Source organism: Cyanistes caeruleus, chromosome 4, assembly GCF_971803275.1.
Source record: "Cyanistes caeruleus chromosome 4, bCyaCae1.hap1.1, whole genome shotgun sequence".
In the NCBI taxonomy this organism is placed as follows: Eukaryota; Metazoa; Chordata; class Aves; order Passeriformes; family Paridae; genus Cyanistes; species Cyanistes caeruleus.
Genome location: NC_141704.1, coordinates 29,754,733 through 29,771,610, shown reverse-complemented (window position 1 = coordinate 29,771,610; position 16,878 = coordinate 29,754,733). Strand labels below are relative to the sequence as shown.

The 16,878-nt window shown below is 41.3% G+C and overlaps 1 protein-coding gene and 1 long non-coding RNA gene across 10 annotated transcripts in view; one reads left to right on the top strand and one right to left on the bottom strand.

Moving 5' to 3' along the window:
• BPIFC (BPI fold containing family C) overlaps positions 1 to 16,878 on the top strand; it is a 43,471-nt gene that overhangs the window by 24,642 nt on the left and 1,951 nt on the right. For 5 of the 9 annotated variants that reach the window (XM_086887292.1, XM_086887289.1, XM_086887287.1 and 2 more), the window contains 15 exons: positions 3,096 to 3,185; positions 4,379 to 4,505; positions 4,876 to 4,987; positions 5,111 to 5,239; positions 6,011 to 6,166; positions 6,914 to 6,977; positions 7,855 to 7,915; positions 8,830 to 8,921; positions 10,782 to 10,955; positions 11,680 to 11,733; positions 13,031 to 13,201; positions 13,728 to 13,795; positions 15,072 to 15,114; positions 15,922 to 15,985; positions 16,762 to 16,838. In XM_086887292.1, coding sequence (XP_086743418.1) covers positions 4,391 to 4,505; positions 4,876 to 4,987; positions 5,111 to 5,239; positions 6,011 to 6,166; positions 6,914 to 6,977; positions 7,855 to 7,915; positions 8,830 to 8,921; positions 10,782 to 10,955; positions 11,680 to 11,733; positions 13,031 to 13,201; positions 13,728 to 13,795; positions 15,072 to 15,114; positions 15,922 to 15,985; positions 16,762 to 16,838 — 1,380 coding nt within the window. In that variant the 5' untranslated portion in view covers positions 3,096 to 3,185; positions 4,379 to 4,390. The remainder of the gene's footprint in view (positions 1 to 3,095; positions 3,186 to 4,378; positions 4,506 to 4,875; positions 4,988 to 5,110; positions 5,240 to 6,010; positions 6,167 to 6,913; positions 6,978 to 7,854; positions 7,916 to 8,829; positions 8,922 to 10,781; positions 10,956 to 11,679; positions 11,734 to 13,030; positions 13,202 to 13,727; positions 13,796 to 15,071; positions 15,115 to 15,921; positions 15,986 to 16,761; positions 16,839 to 16,878) is intronic. The other 4 variants (XM_086887291.1, XM_086887288.1, XM_086887290.1 and 1 more) reach the window with 1 other exon arrangement.
• Positions 337 to 3,098, bottom strand: LOC147653518 (uncharacterized). Its single transcript, XR_015286365.1, has 2 exons — positions 1,366 to 3,098; positions 337 to 427 (listed from the first exon to the last, which is right to left on the bottom strand). It is a non-coding gene; the product is annotated as an uncharacterized LOC147653518 (long non-coding RNA).

Below are 16,878 nucleotides of genomic sequence, written 5' to 3'. Positions count from 1 at the left end.
AAAGCACCAGCTGTTTGGGGTGCCAGTATGGGAACATGACAAGGACAGCACTGCTATCCCCAGCAGGGCTTAGGAGCATTGAGTGTCTGAGGCCTCATTACCCTGACCATTCTCTAAGAAGCCTCATGGGCAGAATGTCTCTGTGGTAAGTGTTGCTCAGTCTTTTGGACAGTTGTATTAACCTACATCATGGCCCATTCCTACCCTAAAGATAACTAAAGTTTAGGAGGCACAAAGCCACTCTTGCTTCCTGCCCTGCTGAGGGTCTTACCGTGGAAACAAGTCCCAGGGTACTGTACCTGAATATACCCACCTGAATTTAGGTCATTTTATATGTTTTTCTTTCTTTAGGGTCATCTGGTTATTTGCACTGATGTTCACTATCAACAGGAGGATGAGCCTTCACAGCCATTGCTGGTGTCCTTTACTTTTAAAGAACAATAAGAGAAAAATTTAGTCTTCCTTCTATTGTCTTATAGGCAGTAAATGTTATAACATTAGACACATGGCTTTTCATCACTATTTTTAATGTTTTACTAAAAACTTCTTAAGCACTTTTCGCAAAGCAAATCTGTTGTTTTTAAGTTCAGTGAGTGTAGCTAATTGTTATTGATGCTTTGAAAAACTTGCTGCAGCATGATGAGGAGTGACAGGTTCTTTTCACTAGAGTTGTAGACAATACATTTTCTTAATATTAAGAGCCAGTTTTTGCATAATTCAACTTATCTCCCTTAGTGGTAGCAAAACTGTGTATGGAGTGAGACCTTATCCTTTGTAAGAATTTAACAATTTGTCCCTTTGTAACTGGACACCAATAGGTGGGAACAGATCTATAAAGCTCAGTGAATTCCCATGTAATATAGAATCATATCATCTAGTCCAGACACTGGCTGAAAACAGGACTAATTAGATGAGGTTATTGAGCATGGTGTCCAATTGAGTCTTGAACCCATCCAAGGACAAAGATTCTTCAATCTCTCAGGACAATCTCTTTCACTATTTAATTACATTTAGAGTAAATTTTTCTCCCTAGTACCTAATCAGTATTTTCCATTTTCCAGCATGATCTGTGTCCTTTTGTACTTTCACCACACTTCCAAGAAGAGTCTGTCTCCATTTTCTCTGTAGTCTCTTTACAAAATTTGCAGGCAACAAAATGGCCTTTCAAGCTCTCTCTTCTCTAAGGTGAACAGCCTTATCTCTCCTTGTAGTTCATGTTCTCCAGCCCCCTTGGTGGCACCTGCTGGTGCAGGCCAGAAGACAAGCCTTGCTAGTAAAAGTGGCCTTTTCTATGTCTTTTGTCACTGGTCCCCCATCCTACTGACCAATATGCCCACATTCATCTTCTGCTGTCAGTGTACTTACAGAAACCTTTCCCACTGCCCTTCAGCTCCAGCTGAACTTTGGCTTTCCTGATTTCATTCCTATGTGTGCAAACAAGATACTTGTGTTCCTTCCAAGTAGCTGGTCTCAGTTTCCATCTTCTGTACGCTTTTTTGTGTGTTTAGGTTCACTCAGGAGCTCCATGTTCTCCATGCTGGCTTTCTGCCACAGTTGCTCAACTGTCTGAACATTCTAATGGCAGTTCTTATGCTCTGAGGAGGCTGCCCTTGAAGATTAGCCAGCTCTTCTGGGCCTCTGCTCTCCAGGGCAACTTCCCACAGATCCTGCCAAGCGGGTCTCATCTGAAGTCTATGGCTGTAATTCTGTTCTTTGTCTTGTTGCTTCTCCCAGCATCTGAAACCCGACAGTCTCATGCTCACTGCAGCCAAGGCTGTATTTGGCCTCTCTGTCACAGAGAAGTTGTTTGATTGTGAATAGCTGCAGCTCTTCAAGGGTATCAGTCTCCAAATAATTCCATACCTCTAATATTTGTAAAATGGAAGCTATAAAATTTTTATTTTTATCAGTGTCAACAAAGACATTCAGCCAAGAGACATTAAAAGTGTATGGAAAGGAAAACTACAAATGTCACACTACAGAAAGTTCAGTTCAGGATAGAAACATGGCTTGCGTAGTTTGAGCTGAATCAGTTTATTTATCCAGCTGTCTGATAGAATACTAAAAAAAGGATCCTGAAACCAAATAGCAGTAAATCATAGCAGGGCTTCCAATTCTTTGTCTTCTTTGGTAGGTGAAGAGTGACTAGAAAAAGAATGGAAGAAGAAGAACTCGAAATAAATAGAGATTTTCAATTAGATTGGTGTCCCTCACTGATACCAGAAAATGTATAAAGCTTTATGTAACTGAGGGTGTGAGTTATATTCATCATCATTTGCCAGAGATACGAATAATGAAATTATTATGCACGTGACTCGCCTCGGTGAATGTTAAATCTGTGTGAAGTATGAGAATTTGTTGACTGACTGACAAGTGTCTCTACCTTTTCTATTCATGGATTGCACAATGAAGTGACTCAGATTGTCCAGCAAAGTGCCCCATGCTTGGGGGAATTTGCTTGGAACTTGCAAGTTAATTGATTAAATCACCTCCTTGACAAGCCAAATAGTACTGGTTAGCTGAAATACTGGTTAACTGGATAAGAAAACAGAAGAAATAGAAAATATTGACTGCAAGGGCTTGATACTATATATTTGTACCAGATATATACACTGTAGTGTCTGTGTGTATTTATATCTGTGTATATGTTATAATATAAATACTATATTGTTTATGGTTTCCTCTATCCTGAGCAATTTCAGACAGATGGGACTTGTTTTCCATCTGTTTTTCATACCAATGACACATTAATTTACTTATTTTACAACACAAGCATGGCTATGAATATCTGTCCTGTGGAAATACAGGAATTCTCACTGGGAATTCTCACAGGGTTTCCTCCTCATCTGAAAAACCAGTGCTGAAACCATCTGCCATAAAGGCAGCATGCCACCCCAAACTGCATTCTGGCACCTGAGCACCCCCAGCCAACAGTTTACATTGTTCTCTGCTTATCCCTAAGTGAAATTTGCTAAATTTTACCTGGGAGACCCAAAATAGCTTGGGATGTGGTTATCAGAGGCCACTCCCTGCGTGATACCACTGAAGATTATAGCAATTGGCTCTCAAAAGCCCACAGCTCTTTCCTTTAAAAGACAGGCTCATGGCTGCAGAAGGTTTTCCCTGCAACATCCTCAGCCCTGTGGTCTGCTACAGCAAAGATCTCTTCAGTCTTCAGAGGAGAGGTATGGAAACAAATACACAGTGATTACTCTTTGTCAAGGAGTGGCTTTGTTGGGAAGCGATCTATGTAGCTAAATCAGGTTAAATTCTGAGATTTTAAAATTTGAGTACTATGCATATGTCAAAAACATTTCCTTCCACAGTCCTTTGTTTTTGTTCTGCAGATGAAGTAGATATCAATATCTACTCTTAATATCTGTCAGTTAAAATTTAAAAAGAAAATACTAGTTATACTAAAATGCAAAGGTGTTCTGCAGAATAGCTTGAAATGTTAAAAAAATAAGTCAGTGTTCTCTCATGGTTTTGAAGATTGTTTATATTGTGATCATGACTGAAAATATTCTAGTGGTTTGAGGTATGTTGTTACCTCTGGTAATGAAGCAGCTAGTGAAAGATGCAGCAATATCAAAACAGATTTCAGGTATTAGGAAAGGCAATTGTCTGCTTATAGATGGTTTCATTCCAGGTCTTCAATAGCCCCATAGTAATTAAAGAAATTTTATCTGTAAAAGTAATGCTAGAAAAGACATTCTCCTGTGCTTTCAGCTATTCATAATCCAGTGTAGTGGCTGGAAATGAAGAAAACCATAATAACGTGACCTGTTTGTCAGGTCAGTCCCAGATGACAAATAACTCCATAGAAGGCTGTTCCCAGCTCTGGAGAAAACACAAAACCATTCTCTGATTTTGTTCAGTTTTGTTTAAAAATTCTCCATCAGGGTGGCTTCTTTCACTCTCCCTGGGAAACCTTGCTAAAAGCAAGACCTTCTGAATTTCACACTACATGCAGTCTGTGATTTATACAGATAGCTCCATCTTGGATTAAATCTTGTTACAGAAGCCCCTGGGATGGGCATTTGCTTCATCGTTCACTACCCCTGTGGTGAATCCTGTAGAGCCACCAAATTACAGCCTAAAAAATCAATGTTTGTCCAGATAGATGGGACAAACAATGTTTGTCTTGAGCACTTTCCCCAGTCTTTATGGCAGTGAATAGGCTGACTTTTCTCCTTTACCCCACAGAGCTGACTTTTTGTAAGTCTGTGGAGAATGGGTCTTCTCTTCCAGAGTTGCTGGGCTTTCCACTTTCCTCATTCTGGAGGGAAAGCTGGTGTCCAGGGTAGGGGGGAAGGAAGTACAACCACCAAGTGACACAGCATGAATTTCTGCTATCATTATAAATATTTATTAACAGGTCCTGTGAAAAATGAGGGAGATGGTGAAGATTTGCTGTTCTCTCCTCATCTTAAGTTTGCTCAGTGGGCAACTGAGCGCCAACCCTGGACTCAAAGTGAGGATCACCCAGAAGGGGCTGGAGTATGGTATGTGTGATGTTCTCGGGAGCTGTTAGTGGCACTGCCTTGAATACTGATATGACAAAGGAAAGAGGGCAGTGGGAGTAAATGACCTCATGACAGGCCATAGAGGAAAGTCTAAGAGCACAATAGAGCAAACTCAGTAAGCTGCTTGACATCATTGTACATCATATCAAGGTTTATCTGATCTCAGATATTGAATCAGTTCAGCTCTTGCCATGACTAGGAGTGAGACCTGAAATAGCACTGCTGGGTCTCAAGTGAGATACCACCTTCTTGCTGATTCTGTGTCCATCACATTTCCTAAGCCGGAAACATAACTCTGAACTCCCAGGCACCGTCAAAGGCAACTGAACTGATCATTGTTTTCCTGTAGCCAAGGAGGTTGGGCTGGAAATCCTGAAGCAGAATATGGAGAAGGAGCGTTTCCCTGATTTGACTGGCCATGAGAAATTTGGGCTTGGTAATGTCAAATACAATATTTCAAGGTAAGTATTCTCTCTGGGGGCAATTTGTGTTTGACTGAAATTCGAATCTGTTTTGTGTTCATTCTGACTTAATAAATCCATTTTTTAAAATCTTTTCTCTCCCTTTTCTCTCTCATGCTCTAGGATACATGTTACAGCTGTTGAATTACCCAGTGCTTCCATCTCCCTCCAACCAGGGTCTGGAATAAAACTGGTTATTGGGAATGCTTCTTTAACCATTGATATGAACTGGAACATAAGGACCTGGATGTTGTATGTACAGCCTTGCATGTCCTGGGATGTTTTTCTTGATGGATAATACAGAAATGCAAATTTTAGTTTATTCTTGTGACCCCTTCATTGTAAAGGTGCTCTTTATCAGGTGGCAGCAGTAACATAGGAGCACAGACTGGTGCTCCTCAACAGGTCTGCTGGTGGGAGACAGCCCCTGCCCCCCCAGACATCAGCACTGATAAAGAGCCCATGGCTGAGAAGCAGTGCTGCAAATAGTACAGGACTGCTGCTCCTGATGAATGCTGTCATTGTCCAGCCTGCCAGCTAATGACACATTTAGAAAAACTGTAGTGTGGTGGATCACGGTCCAGTGTAACAAACCCTCATAGTGCAGTCACACTATCAGAAACCCTCTGCTGTGCCACCAAGAGATACAGTTTGAAAGCTGATGGAATATGGAGGAGCAAATGGCAATATCCATAGAGCAGTCTCCACACCTTCCTAGTCCCAGGCTGCTTGAGAGGGAGGAAATCCCTCCTCCTTTGCCCACAACCCACATTACCTATATTGCTAAACTGACTGAATTGCAGCAGTCTCTGATCTGTACTTGCCAGGGCCAGCAGGGCTGCATGCAGGGGGAGGGGACCTGGGAGCTGACAGGGGTGACAGCAGGAGGCACAGTGCCCTCACTGGCAAGCAAAGCAGAACAGTGCCAGTGACCAGGATCAGCTGTGGCTCCACATCACCAGGCAAATCCATAGCGAAGAGGTGGGATTTTTTTCAGTTTTTATTTATTTTCACTTGATGCAGCAAAGACAGTGGAAGAGGCACAGTGCACATTTCAAAGGTGTTTGTTACCGCAATCTTTTCAACACCCCTGGATAATACAGGCCCTACGTCAATATCCCTCACCAGCTGCCAGACAGCTTCTGGTGACATAGATATCAAGCTGAACAGGAAAACTGGGTAAGTGGAAGAGATCTGTATAAACTCTCTCACAAAACAAATGTCAACGAGTGGCACAGAGACAACTTCACAAATTAGGGCACACAGAATTGCTTTTAGGCATCATAAGGCACCACAAGTGAGAACTGGGGCCCTAATACAGCATTAAAATGGCCAACATTGATATTTGTCCTTGTATTTACACACAATAGAAGATAAAGAATCAAACAATCCCTTGTGCTTCTTCAGCACTCACTTCTTCCAAACTTCTGCTCTAATCTTTAACTCTAGGTAGAAGTTACAGGCTTGTAACTTCACTCCTATTCACAGTGCTATCAAAATTGAATAGAACTAGACTGTTAAGTTTCTGACTACAGCATCATGAAGAAGTGCATCATTAATTTCTTGTATTTCTCTCACTGTCTGAATATCACTCTTGTCACCTGTTTGGGGGGTTGTTTTTGTTTGTTTATTTTTACTTGTTTTGGAAGCTCCTAGTGCAGAGACTATTTTGTACATATATGATGGTGGTACTATGAAGAAATACCTTTTTCATAAATAATAATTAACCCAGGCTGAGATGCATAGTGCTGAAATTATAATCTTTTAAATGGTGGCTCTCTGACAGTTTTTACATTTCAAAAAGCTCACATGTGTACTAGAATATCACACTAAGAGGCCATTAAATTCATGTTTTGCAGAGATATCTGATCTCCTCTTAATGACCACAGTACTTGGCCCATTAATTGCCTTCTTCCTTCCCTCTAGCTTCCTGCATAACTTCTTTATCAAGTATCTGAAGAAACCCATTCACAGGAGCTTGGTCACTAATGTAAGCCTTTCGAATTGTGTAGGGGAGGGGTGTAAGGAGGATAGCATTCACAAATCAGTGCTGTGAACATGACAAAGGAAGAATTAGAAATTTAATCCTGTAATAGTCCTATTCTGGTCTGATCAGCACAGTCATCATTTTGCCAGCCAGAAATTCCAGATAAAGTGACAGGTTCATAGCCAAGACACTGACACAGCTGCGTTCAACCAAGGCAGCAGTAGGAATGGAAAATGTAGTTATTTTTCCATTCCAATGCACAATTAAGTCCCTGCCTTTTTACTTACCAATAAGTCCCTGCCTTTTTACTTGCAGGCATCCTGGGGCTTGGGTCACTTTTATGCTTGGCAGACAAAACATATACTGGACAATGCATAGAGAAGTTATAGTATGTCATCTGATAGTATGACATTTCAATTTCATTGTATCAAAGGGGTGAGTAGTTCTGATGACAAGCTGTCCAGGGCCACTGAGAGGAAACAGAGCTTGAGATGGCTGTCATTCAGTCCAGGGATTCACAGTTGGACTTGCTGACCTTAAGGGTCTTTTCCAGCCTAAATGACTCCATGATTGTGAGATCTCTCCTGTGACACCAATATGAGTCCTGTCCTCGCACTATTTAAGGCTGTGGTTTTGTCACCCCCACCAGGCTGCTTCTGGAAACTTCCCTCTTTTTTGCAGCTCTGACATACAGTATGATTACATTGCACCGAGCAGAAACCTTGGGGATTCAGTTAACTGAAAAGAAGCCAGATTATGTGTTTTGATACAAAATGCTGCAATGTGTGTCATGAAGCAGAAAGATCTGCTAGCACACGTGTAAGAGGTGCTTATACATCCATGCTAACCAGGCCATAACTTGAGTGTGCTTTTATTGTAGTCATGTCCCAATATCAGAGCTGGGATCCAGTTGATAGATGAGGACCTCAGATCACTGAATGGTGAGTCATTAGTGATACCTTGTCCTTCTATTTTCTCTCTTCTGATCAGTGAAATTCTGCCACTTCCTTAACAGTAGCTGCTTAGCAATGCCTCCAGGAGTGGCATCAATCCCTCTGCTCCATCTACTCCCTTACATACAAGAACCACAGTTAAATAAAGGCTGGGCTACTTGAGCAAAAAATACATGTTTCTAAGAGCCAAGGACTTGATAGCAATTCTCAGCTTGCAAGTGTGGGAGTGTGTACGTCTGTTGTGAGAAATGCCACTTAAAGGCCGCACAGTACTGATGCTGAGGCGTCTTCCCTTACCATGCTCCGAGTCCTCCTGCACACACAGCACTTTACAAGCTGAATCCTGCTCTCCTAGCCTGCCTGGAATTGTTTTACTTGCCTATTTATCAGACTTACCAGAGATAAAATGAAAAAGCTCCTTTGCAAAAACCTTCACACATGAAGCACTTTGGGTTAGATTTGCAGGTATTTAAGACACCTCAAGTGTTGGTCAGATACCATGTGCAAAACACAGGTATCTAAGCAGATCAAGCACCCTCCTTCTGGGAAAGTATTTGCAAGTTACAGGCACTTGGGATGCTTTTGGAACTGCTTGAGAAGAAATCCCAACACCTCCTTGTGCACTGAAGCACTGATATGGCCATGTCCTTTTTTGGGTTTGACCAAACTTACTTCCCACAATGAGAAAACAACAGACAAACTAGAGAAGGTGCTTTACATAAGATCTCAGTAGAAACATCAAATCTTAGGCTGGAATGCATGTTAGGAGGTCCCTGGTTGTGTTTTTTCCTACTCTCTGGAGCAATTTGTGTTGTTCTCTTTCAGAAAATGACTTAAAGTATACATAAAATTATGTCTGTGTTTTTTTGTAATACTCTGTGTCTTATCTACCACCCTTACAGCTGCAATGCAGATTGATGATTTGGCTGAAGTAGACTACTCCTTAAGTAGCTTGCCAGCAGTATTCCAACCATTCATTGACCTGGACTTAAAGGTAAGTTGCCTGTAGTGCTGTTTGCCAATTGTGCTGTGGGTTCCATTATTCTGTGAGACACTTTCCAAGGTGAACGTGATTGTTGTTCTGAACATAAAGGCTCACTGAGAAGACAGACATTTCAAAGCATTATTGCATTTGTTACAGTAATAATTTGTAACAATCCTGTTGTGAAATAAATTATTTAAAGGCCACATCCTATTCTTTAAACTGCTTTTGAGTTGGTTGTAAAAAATAGAGAGCAGTTAAAGTTGACTAAGCAAGATAGAAGAAAAGAGAAAGGGAAAGGAAAGAAAAACAGTATCTTTCTCATCTTTCTCTCACTGTTGATTAATAGCTGGGACTTCATTGTTCAGTCAGTCAGGGTACTATTTCTATTACGTGGGACTAATTAGATGTGTCTGCTGTCAGATGAGAGAGGAGAAGAAAGAGTAAGACTATCAGAGCAAGAATTAAGCCCCTGGCTCCTTGAATGGGAAGATGGAAGACCCTTTCAAAAGCATGGGAGCCCAAGGAATGCTGCTGAGTCTGAGGACTTGAAAGTTTATTAGAAATTAAGTAAAAAGTCTCCTTATGTACTGAAACTAAAATCTGACTAGTTCCTGATTCTAAAATGACTTCATTGTCATTCTGTATAAGGTGATTTGATTAGGGTAGCTGTCATTATTATAGTATTTGAGATCCTTAATTAAGCTTAAGCTGCCTTGTGCTTGGTGCTCTACAAAAGCTGAATGAAAAGACAATCTTGTCACAAAGATCCTATAAATTAAGTATTTAAAAAAAGGACAACAGGGATGCTAGAGAGGTGGAAACAAAAAGGAACAAAGATGTAGTATCTGCTCGTGTGGTATACGCTGGTCTCAGCACACCAGCTCTGCAGCTGCTGTCAAACTCCTCTGAGTATTGCAGCAACTAGATTTTAAGTAGGGACTTGAGTCAGACTAAAGATGTAAAATCATGGCTGTTCCAAGAGCTACTCTCCCAGGGAAATATACAAAAATTATATGGTAAATCCAGCAAGTGAGGACTGAATGGAGAAGTCACCATCTGTGTTTCAGCACTTTGTAAGCATTTTGATAGTCCTTAAAAGACAATCAGAACTTTAGAGCTAGGTGAGAAGATAAAGACAGACAAAATGCATTTGAGATGAAACAGAGCTAATAAAATTGACATTAAAAAACTTTAACCTTTAAATGTCTACATCACTTTCAATTAGTTTTACTTTTTTGTTTTATCTGGATGCATTTGGAAGTATAGATCTGCAAGGCTTGGCCAATATGATGGGTAATGCCGAGGACAACCTAGGTATTTTAGGTTTGTCTGACACAACTTTCCTCTTTCACAAGGCTTCTGTCTGCACAAGTTATCAACTTGATTCTGGGCAGAATGAAGTGCTGATTTTGACCAAGAAAGACCTCTGGTTTTAGAGATCAATTTTGTAATTGAGACCATTGGATAGCTCTTAAGCAGCAGTTCTCAGATTTAAATTCCTGGGGATGAGGAAAGGAGAAAGGAAGGCTTTTCAAAAAGGAGGACCGCTAGTCATGTTCTTCATGCAATATTTAGACACTTCATTTAGAGGGTGATCTGCAGTGGCAGACGGTCCTCAGTAGGTGACCAGTATCCCAAAGACAGATCTTGGGCCTCATCTGTGAAGATGTCCAAATGCTGGAACTTGCCTTCATCACCTGCTTGAAAGCACCAAGCCTTCAGGGTGCTTGTGTATACCAAGCCTGCATACTCATTTATAAACCAAATGAATAGCCTGGGAAAAGTCAATGAAAGTAGCATTCATTGTCTGCAGTCATGGTATAGTTGTATTTTGACTCTGTTCTTTTTATCTCTGTCAATAACTTCTAGGGTGTAGTCTTCCCAGTTGGAAACTATACTGACTCTCCCTTCGTGGCAGCTTCCTCCACAATCCCGGACCAAAGTGACTCCATGCTGTACCTTGCCTTCTCAGAGTATTTCTTTCAGACCTCCTCATTTGCTTACTACACTGCAGGGGCCTTCAACATGACCCTTGCAGAGGAGGTGAGCAGGACACAGAGGAATGGGGTCAGAGTGGCTCAGACACGGTTTTGACCTGCCAGATGTCAGTACGTGGCCATATAAAGCTCTCAGTTGGTCTGTAGAGTCCTGAGACAGTAGGTTATAAATACTAGGGTATTATTATTCTCTTTTACTTATGCTCTGTATAGATGACTCAGGCCACAGCCAGGAATGCCAAGTTCCACTGAGCCAAATACCAAATAATGCCAACTTTGTTACAAAAAATAAGGGGTTTGTAGACGTGAGGCACAGACTTCTCTACAGGGACAAGGGATCAGTTCTGAAGCATTTCGAAGCCTCAGTGGGTGTTTTCTGAGGGATCTTCATAGAATGGAAGTATTTCAGGGGCCTTGTAAGGAAAGCATATGTCAAAGCACAGCATCTGTATCTTGGAGGAAGTCTGACTTGGCTAACCCAACTGCAGTAGGTTCAGTAAGTCCCAAAAACCTATAGACTGCAGCCCAAACTATAATAAACTAATTATTTAAACTATAAAAAAAAATTAGCATTTGATTTCTGAGGGATTATTTTGGCATGTATTATTGGGAAGCTGCTTTAAGTATACCGAGTCTCTTAGGAATATTTCTGAGAGGCCCAAAATCAAATATTCATTGAAATGGCCGTAAAAATGCACTTTCAGAAAAGCTGACCATGAAGATCAACTCTGGTAACTCATTTGTTTTCTCTCTTTTACTTTTTCCTTCAGACTTGCAGCTACTTTAATATAAACACTGAGATATTTGGCAGTATCATCCCTGAGGTGAGTATCATTACTTTCACAAAGTCTCAGGGAAGCCACCCAGTGTGGGTGTCAAGACACCTCACTGCTGGTGTATCCCAAAGTCTTATAGGGCCAGCAGGGCTCCTGCACTGCAGAAGGCACATGTGTGCCTTACAACAGCTGAGCAGATGGGCCTTGTCATCCCCCCATGATGACTGGAATGACTTGCACTGTTACCAAACATAATCTTGGCCCATAACCTTGCACATCAATCTTTTCTCTGGGCACCGTGCCTAAGCCACAGCTGTTCCCACCTAAAACCAGGAAAAAGCTGGTTTCTATGCAGGAAAAAGCTTCCAGTCATGAGTCCTGCTTTGAGAGACATCCAAGAGGGCCTCAGCTCAGAAAAATCACCTTTCTCCTCCCCAAACTTGCATAATTCTCTTTACTTTGCTGGGGCCTGTGACTGATGAGCAGAAAACCTGGGAAGGGACCATGTGTGGAAAAATGAGCTAACAGATGGACAGGAAACATTACATCCTCTGGAACAGACAAGGCAGATGCACAGGATTTCCATTTATTTTAGGTGAAGGAGATGAATATAACAGGTCAGAGAATATGACCATGCATGGCTTCCACCAACCTTTTAAAACAGAATGAGAAACCAAAAATGAGCATAAGAACTCTGAGGCTATAAATGTCAAGATTGGGTGAAATCAGATTAATAGTTCAAAGTACTTCTTTTTTGCTTCTCAGATGTTACTAAGTTCCTTCCTCAGAAATATAACAATTCTCCAAGGACAATCATGTATGGTGTTCTCCATAAAATGCCATGAGCACCGATGCAAATGTTCCACCCCCTCTGTTTTGAATATTGAACTTTGTGAACCTATTCACTCTTCAGGCAATGAACAGAGTGAGGCTCCTCAGAGGACAGTCCAGAGGAGGAGCCCATCTCCTGAGATGGATGAATTTCAAAGTGAATCACTCTTGAGCTCCTTTATTGTGTGACTAAACACCACATTTGTGGTCCATTTAGCCTCTCTGTTCACAAGCAAGTATTTAATTTCACTTGAAATAATATGGAAAAATTTGTATTCCTTAACTGGAAGGAACTTTCCACTGCATTCCTGAGTGGCCAATGCTGTTAATTTAGCACCACAGAAAACCTTTATTTCCTGCTTACCTGAAAAAATCTTATTTTAGCAGCTATCCTTAACCTTCATTGTAAGGAACTACTTCAAAATTATTGCTTCAAAGGTGAGAAAATGCAGTATTCTGATCCATTTTACAAGAAAAATATTTTTTACTTTTTTTTTGTCTTTGAACTTTACAGGTAGCTAAATATTCAGTTACAGCCTACCCAGTGATGTTGAAGCTAATGGCTACTGAAATCCCTCTCATCAGCTTACAGCAGGATTCCTTCACAGTAGAGATTCAGGGCTCCATGGAGGTGGTGGCCAGTCTGCCAGACTCAACCACCCAGTCTCTGTTCACGCTGAACATAGTAAGTACAACAAACAAGGTGACATTTAACTCAGGATTAAATATGGGTTTTCCTTCCTTCTGTTAAAACTCTGTACAAGAAACAAAGAAAATACCAAATTTCTAGTACTTAAAATGCAGATTCCCTTTAGTCACAGGTATAGGCATGACCTCACCTAACTTACAGGACATTTCTATGGCAAAGAACATTTTCCTACAGATGGACAGAAATCCCAACACATAATGACTCTGATTTAGCAAGGTTTTGTTCTCTGGAATGACAGTTGTGCAAGAGTGAGTCATGCCTCTTGGCATCTTGTTCATGGCTTTGATTAATGATATCTCATTACCCCCATTTCAGCTCTTGTCAGTGCCATTCAAACAAACAGACATTTACTGTGTGCAGCCGTGCAATGAGAAAGCTGCCTTTACCCAAAATAGCTTCTGTGCATAACTGGAAAGATGGTATTTATGTATTTGTGACGAATTCACAGGAAGGGTCCTGGGGTTTTTTATGTCTGGTAACCCATAGTTTCTTTATTCTGCAGGCAGCCAACAGCAGCATTTCTCTGAATATATTTGATCAGAAATTGATGGGCTCACTATGTTTGAACAGGTAATCCAACCTGGGATGAAAAAATTTCCTTTGGAAAACAATGCTAGCAATCCCAACATTAGTAGTTTAGACATATGATCAGATAACTAGGAATATGTTTTGCTGACAAATTAATCTGCATCAGATTCTCTGAATCTGGCAGCCCTTGTACAGTTTAGAGGAGGCAGGAAATTTCTCTCTGACAAACGCCATGGCCCCAAGGGACTTCTCACCAGTGGATTGCTGCAGGGAAGTGGTGTCACCCAACTTCTTGCTTTTTACATCTACTCTCCCCTCTGAGCTAGATAAACTAAGCATGCAGGGCAGTTTTGATGACCATAAATCATCTGAGAGTAACCCTTATCACTTTACAGCTGGCAAGATGTCATGGCTTTCTGGACAACCTGTGCCACTAAAGAATGTCAGAGCAGTCCAGGGCACAGTAAAGAACCTGGGCCCCTGCAGGTCCCCTGTGCAGTTGTTCTTATGCAGACTTCACCAACTGAAGTCCTGCAACTTGCAAGGTTCAGAAAGCTGGAGACCAGAGGCTAGGTCATTTACACATCTAGCATGTCACATTTCATGGAGAAGAAGCTCTGTATATCAGGACCTCACAACTGGGAATTGGGACTCCATAACACTCCCTAAGACACAGGGTTAAGAACATGCACAGTTTGTAAGGGCAGAGGGATGTTAGAAATTTAAGGAGGATAGTGCTGTTAGCATTTTCTGCAGTAATTTTCACAGAAGAAAATCTAGAGTGTGCTGGAAGCTGACCTTGAGAACTTGGGTACTGGTGCTGAGGAAACTCAGAAATCTTTTGCTGAATACAAGAGTAACATAGGGAATAAATATTTTAATTTGGAAACACAGGCAGTATTAACAAAGCCAGCAGCAGTAGTACCACACAAGGAACAGATCCTTTCTTCCTGGTAAGAATCACATGAAAGCGTTCTGCAGATGTACCAAAATCTTTGGAAAATACCTGACACCCCATGACACCCTAGAAGTCCTTGGGAAAATCAATTGTCAGTAGGATTTCCAGAACAGCACAGAGAGGAAAGCACACTCCTGGCTACAGCCCTTCTAGCACACTCTTGAGCATGGATGCTCAGCAATGCTCCAAGAAAACCACATCTTTCTCTATGCAGCAGTATGCTCTGTGTGAAAGTGCTTCAAAAATCTCTTTACAGATGCTTCTTAAGGCCTGGAGCTCTACAGCAGTGACTGCACATGATTAGAATAACTGTGTTTATCCATTCTTAGTGACTCATCTTGTTTCACTTCTTTCCCTCAGGGTCCAGTTCTCCCTAGCCCACTCCAATGTTGGCTCTTTTGAGGTAAGTGGGTAGTTGAAGCATATAGGAAATGCAAACAAAGAATATCAGTGATATCAAGGCTAAAGAGTAAGCAGCTAAATTTTATCTGTATTTCTAAATCATTTGGCTTCATTCCCGATTAGCTTTCTTCCTGTCTTCTGGCAGCCACCTCTCTGTTTCTGGAGTTAAAAGTAAACTCTTTGGGGCACGCTAGTGCTGTGCGAATGAGACGTTCTGTAGTTGCCCCGGCTGCAGTAAGCAGAGATCTCTCGAATCATCTCGGTGAAACAGAGCACACCTGAGCTGTAGCAGAAGAGCAGGGCGCCATCCAATGGTCACAGGGATCCTGAGGCACAAGCACTCCATGGGTGCTCGTCAAGGTGCTCGGAATTAGAGCAAGGAGGGAGAGTCAAGATGCATCCCTCAGATGCCTGACATAGTGCAGTTGCCGCCTTGCAGGGGAAAGCCCTGCCCCTGCAGAGAGTAATTTCATTCTCAGTATAATCAATCAGTTCCGAGTAGCTGAGGAGAAATTATTAAAACTGTTCTAGTCCTGCTTAGCTTGCTTTTGTAGGTAAATTATCTCACAAATAAAGCAAATTAAAATGTTGGCCAAGCATAATGAAATCCATTTTCATTTTGCATCTCACTTCCTTTGCATCATTCCAAAACCTTAAGATCCAAAGTTCACTTGAGTTTATGACTCTTTGAGGCCAAAAGAGAACTGGAAGTTGACTAAGAGCCGACTAATTCCACCCAGGATTAGGGCACGACAGTTCTACTGCCATCAGGAAATGATAACTAACTCGGTTTTCTTGTCTGTTGCAGGTCTTGCTTCTGGAAAACATCCTATCTTACATTTTACAGACTGAAGTAATTCCATCAGCTAATGGTAAGGCTGTATTTCAAAGCACCAGCTAAAAAGCTTCCAGCAGAATGGGTTATTCTAGGAACTTCTTCTGACTTTCTGATTAAATTTTCAGCTCCCATTAACTTGGAGGGAAAATGACCATCAGCCAGTAAGCAGTGGAAGGTGGAAATTGATCTGTAGGGGTGTAAGTGCTCCTTCTCACTGTTCTGTAAAAAGGGCAAAAATTACTAGGAAAATAAAAATTCATCTGCCTTCATCTCAGTCTAGGTGGTCCTGACGCATCAGGGAGAAAAGCAAAAGTCTTTCTCATCTGCACACCCGCCTGAGGCCACCATATGTGAAATGTATTCCTTTATATTAGACTAGAACAGAGCTTTTGCCTCATAAATCTTATTTAAGGCCCTGGAGGGAGATACAGCTTTGTGTCAGCCCTCTATACTGGGATGAACATCACCTTCTTTAGTTAATGGATACAAATGGGAACAAGTTCTAATGATGGTAGAGATGTATTAACAATCCCTCAGGGATCATTAGGGACAAATCACTCAGTATGTACTGTGTTGAACATGAAATGCCTTGGTTTGGCTGCAACACTCTGCCAAGAGAGAAGCACTTGTAATTCTTCTTTCCCATTGGTAAATGAGTATCTTAGTGACTTCCCAGGCTTGCTTGTGAGGACTAAGAGGCTAATTGTTACAAATGACCTACAAGTCCCTGGATAAACAGTGTTGCTGAAAGGCAGGTGTTTATTATCTTTCTAATGCATACCTAAACCATAATTTGTCTCTTTTTTAAAGCTAAACTGTCAAAAGGACTCCCTCTTCCCAATCTGGCCAACGTTACCTTGACAAGACCTCACATTACAATTGTAGAGGTAAGATTTTGATACTTATGAAAGATTTTCCTTTATGAAA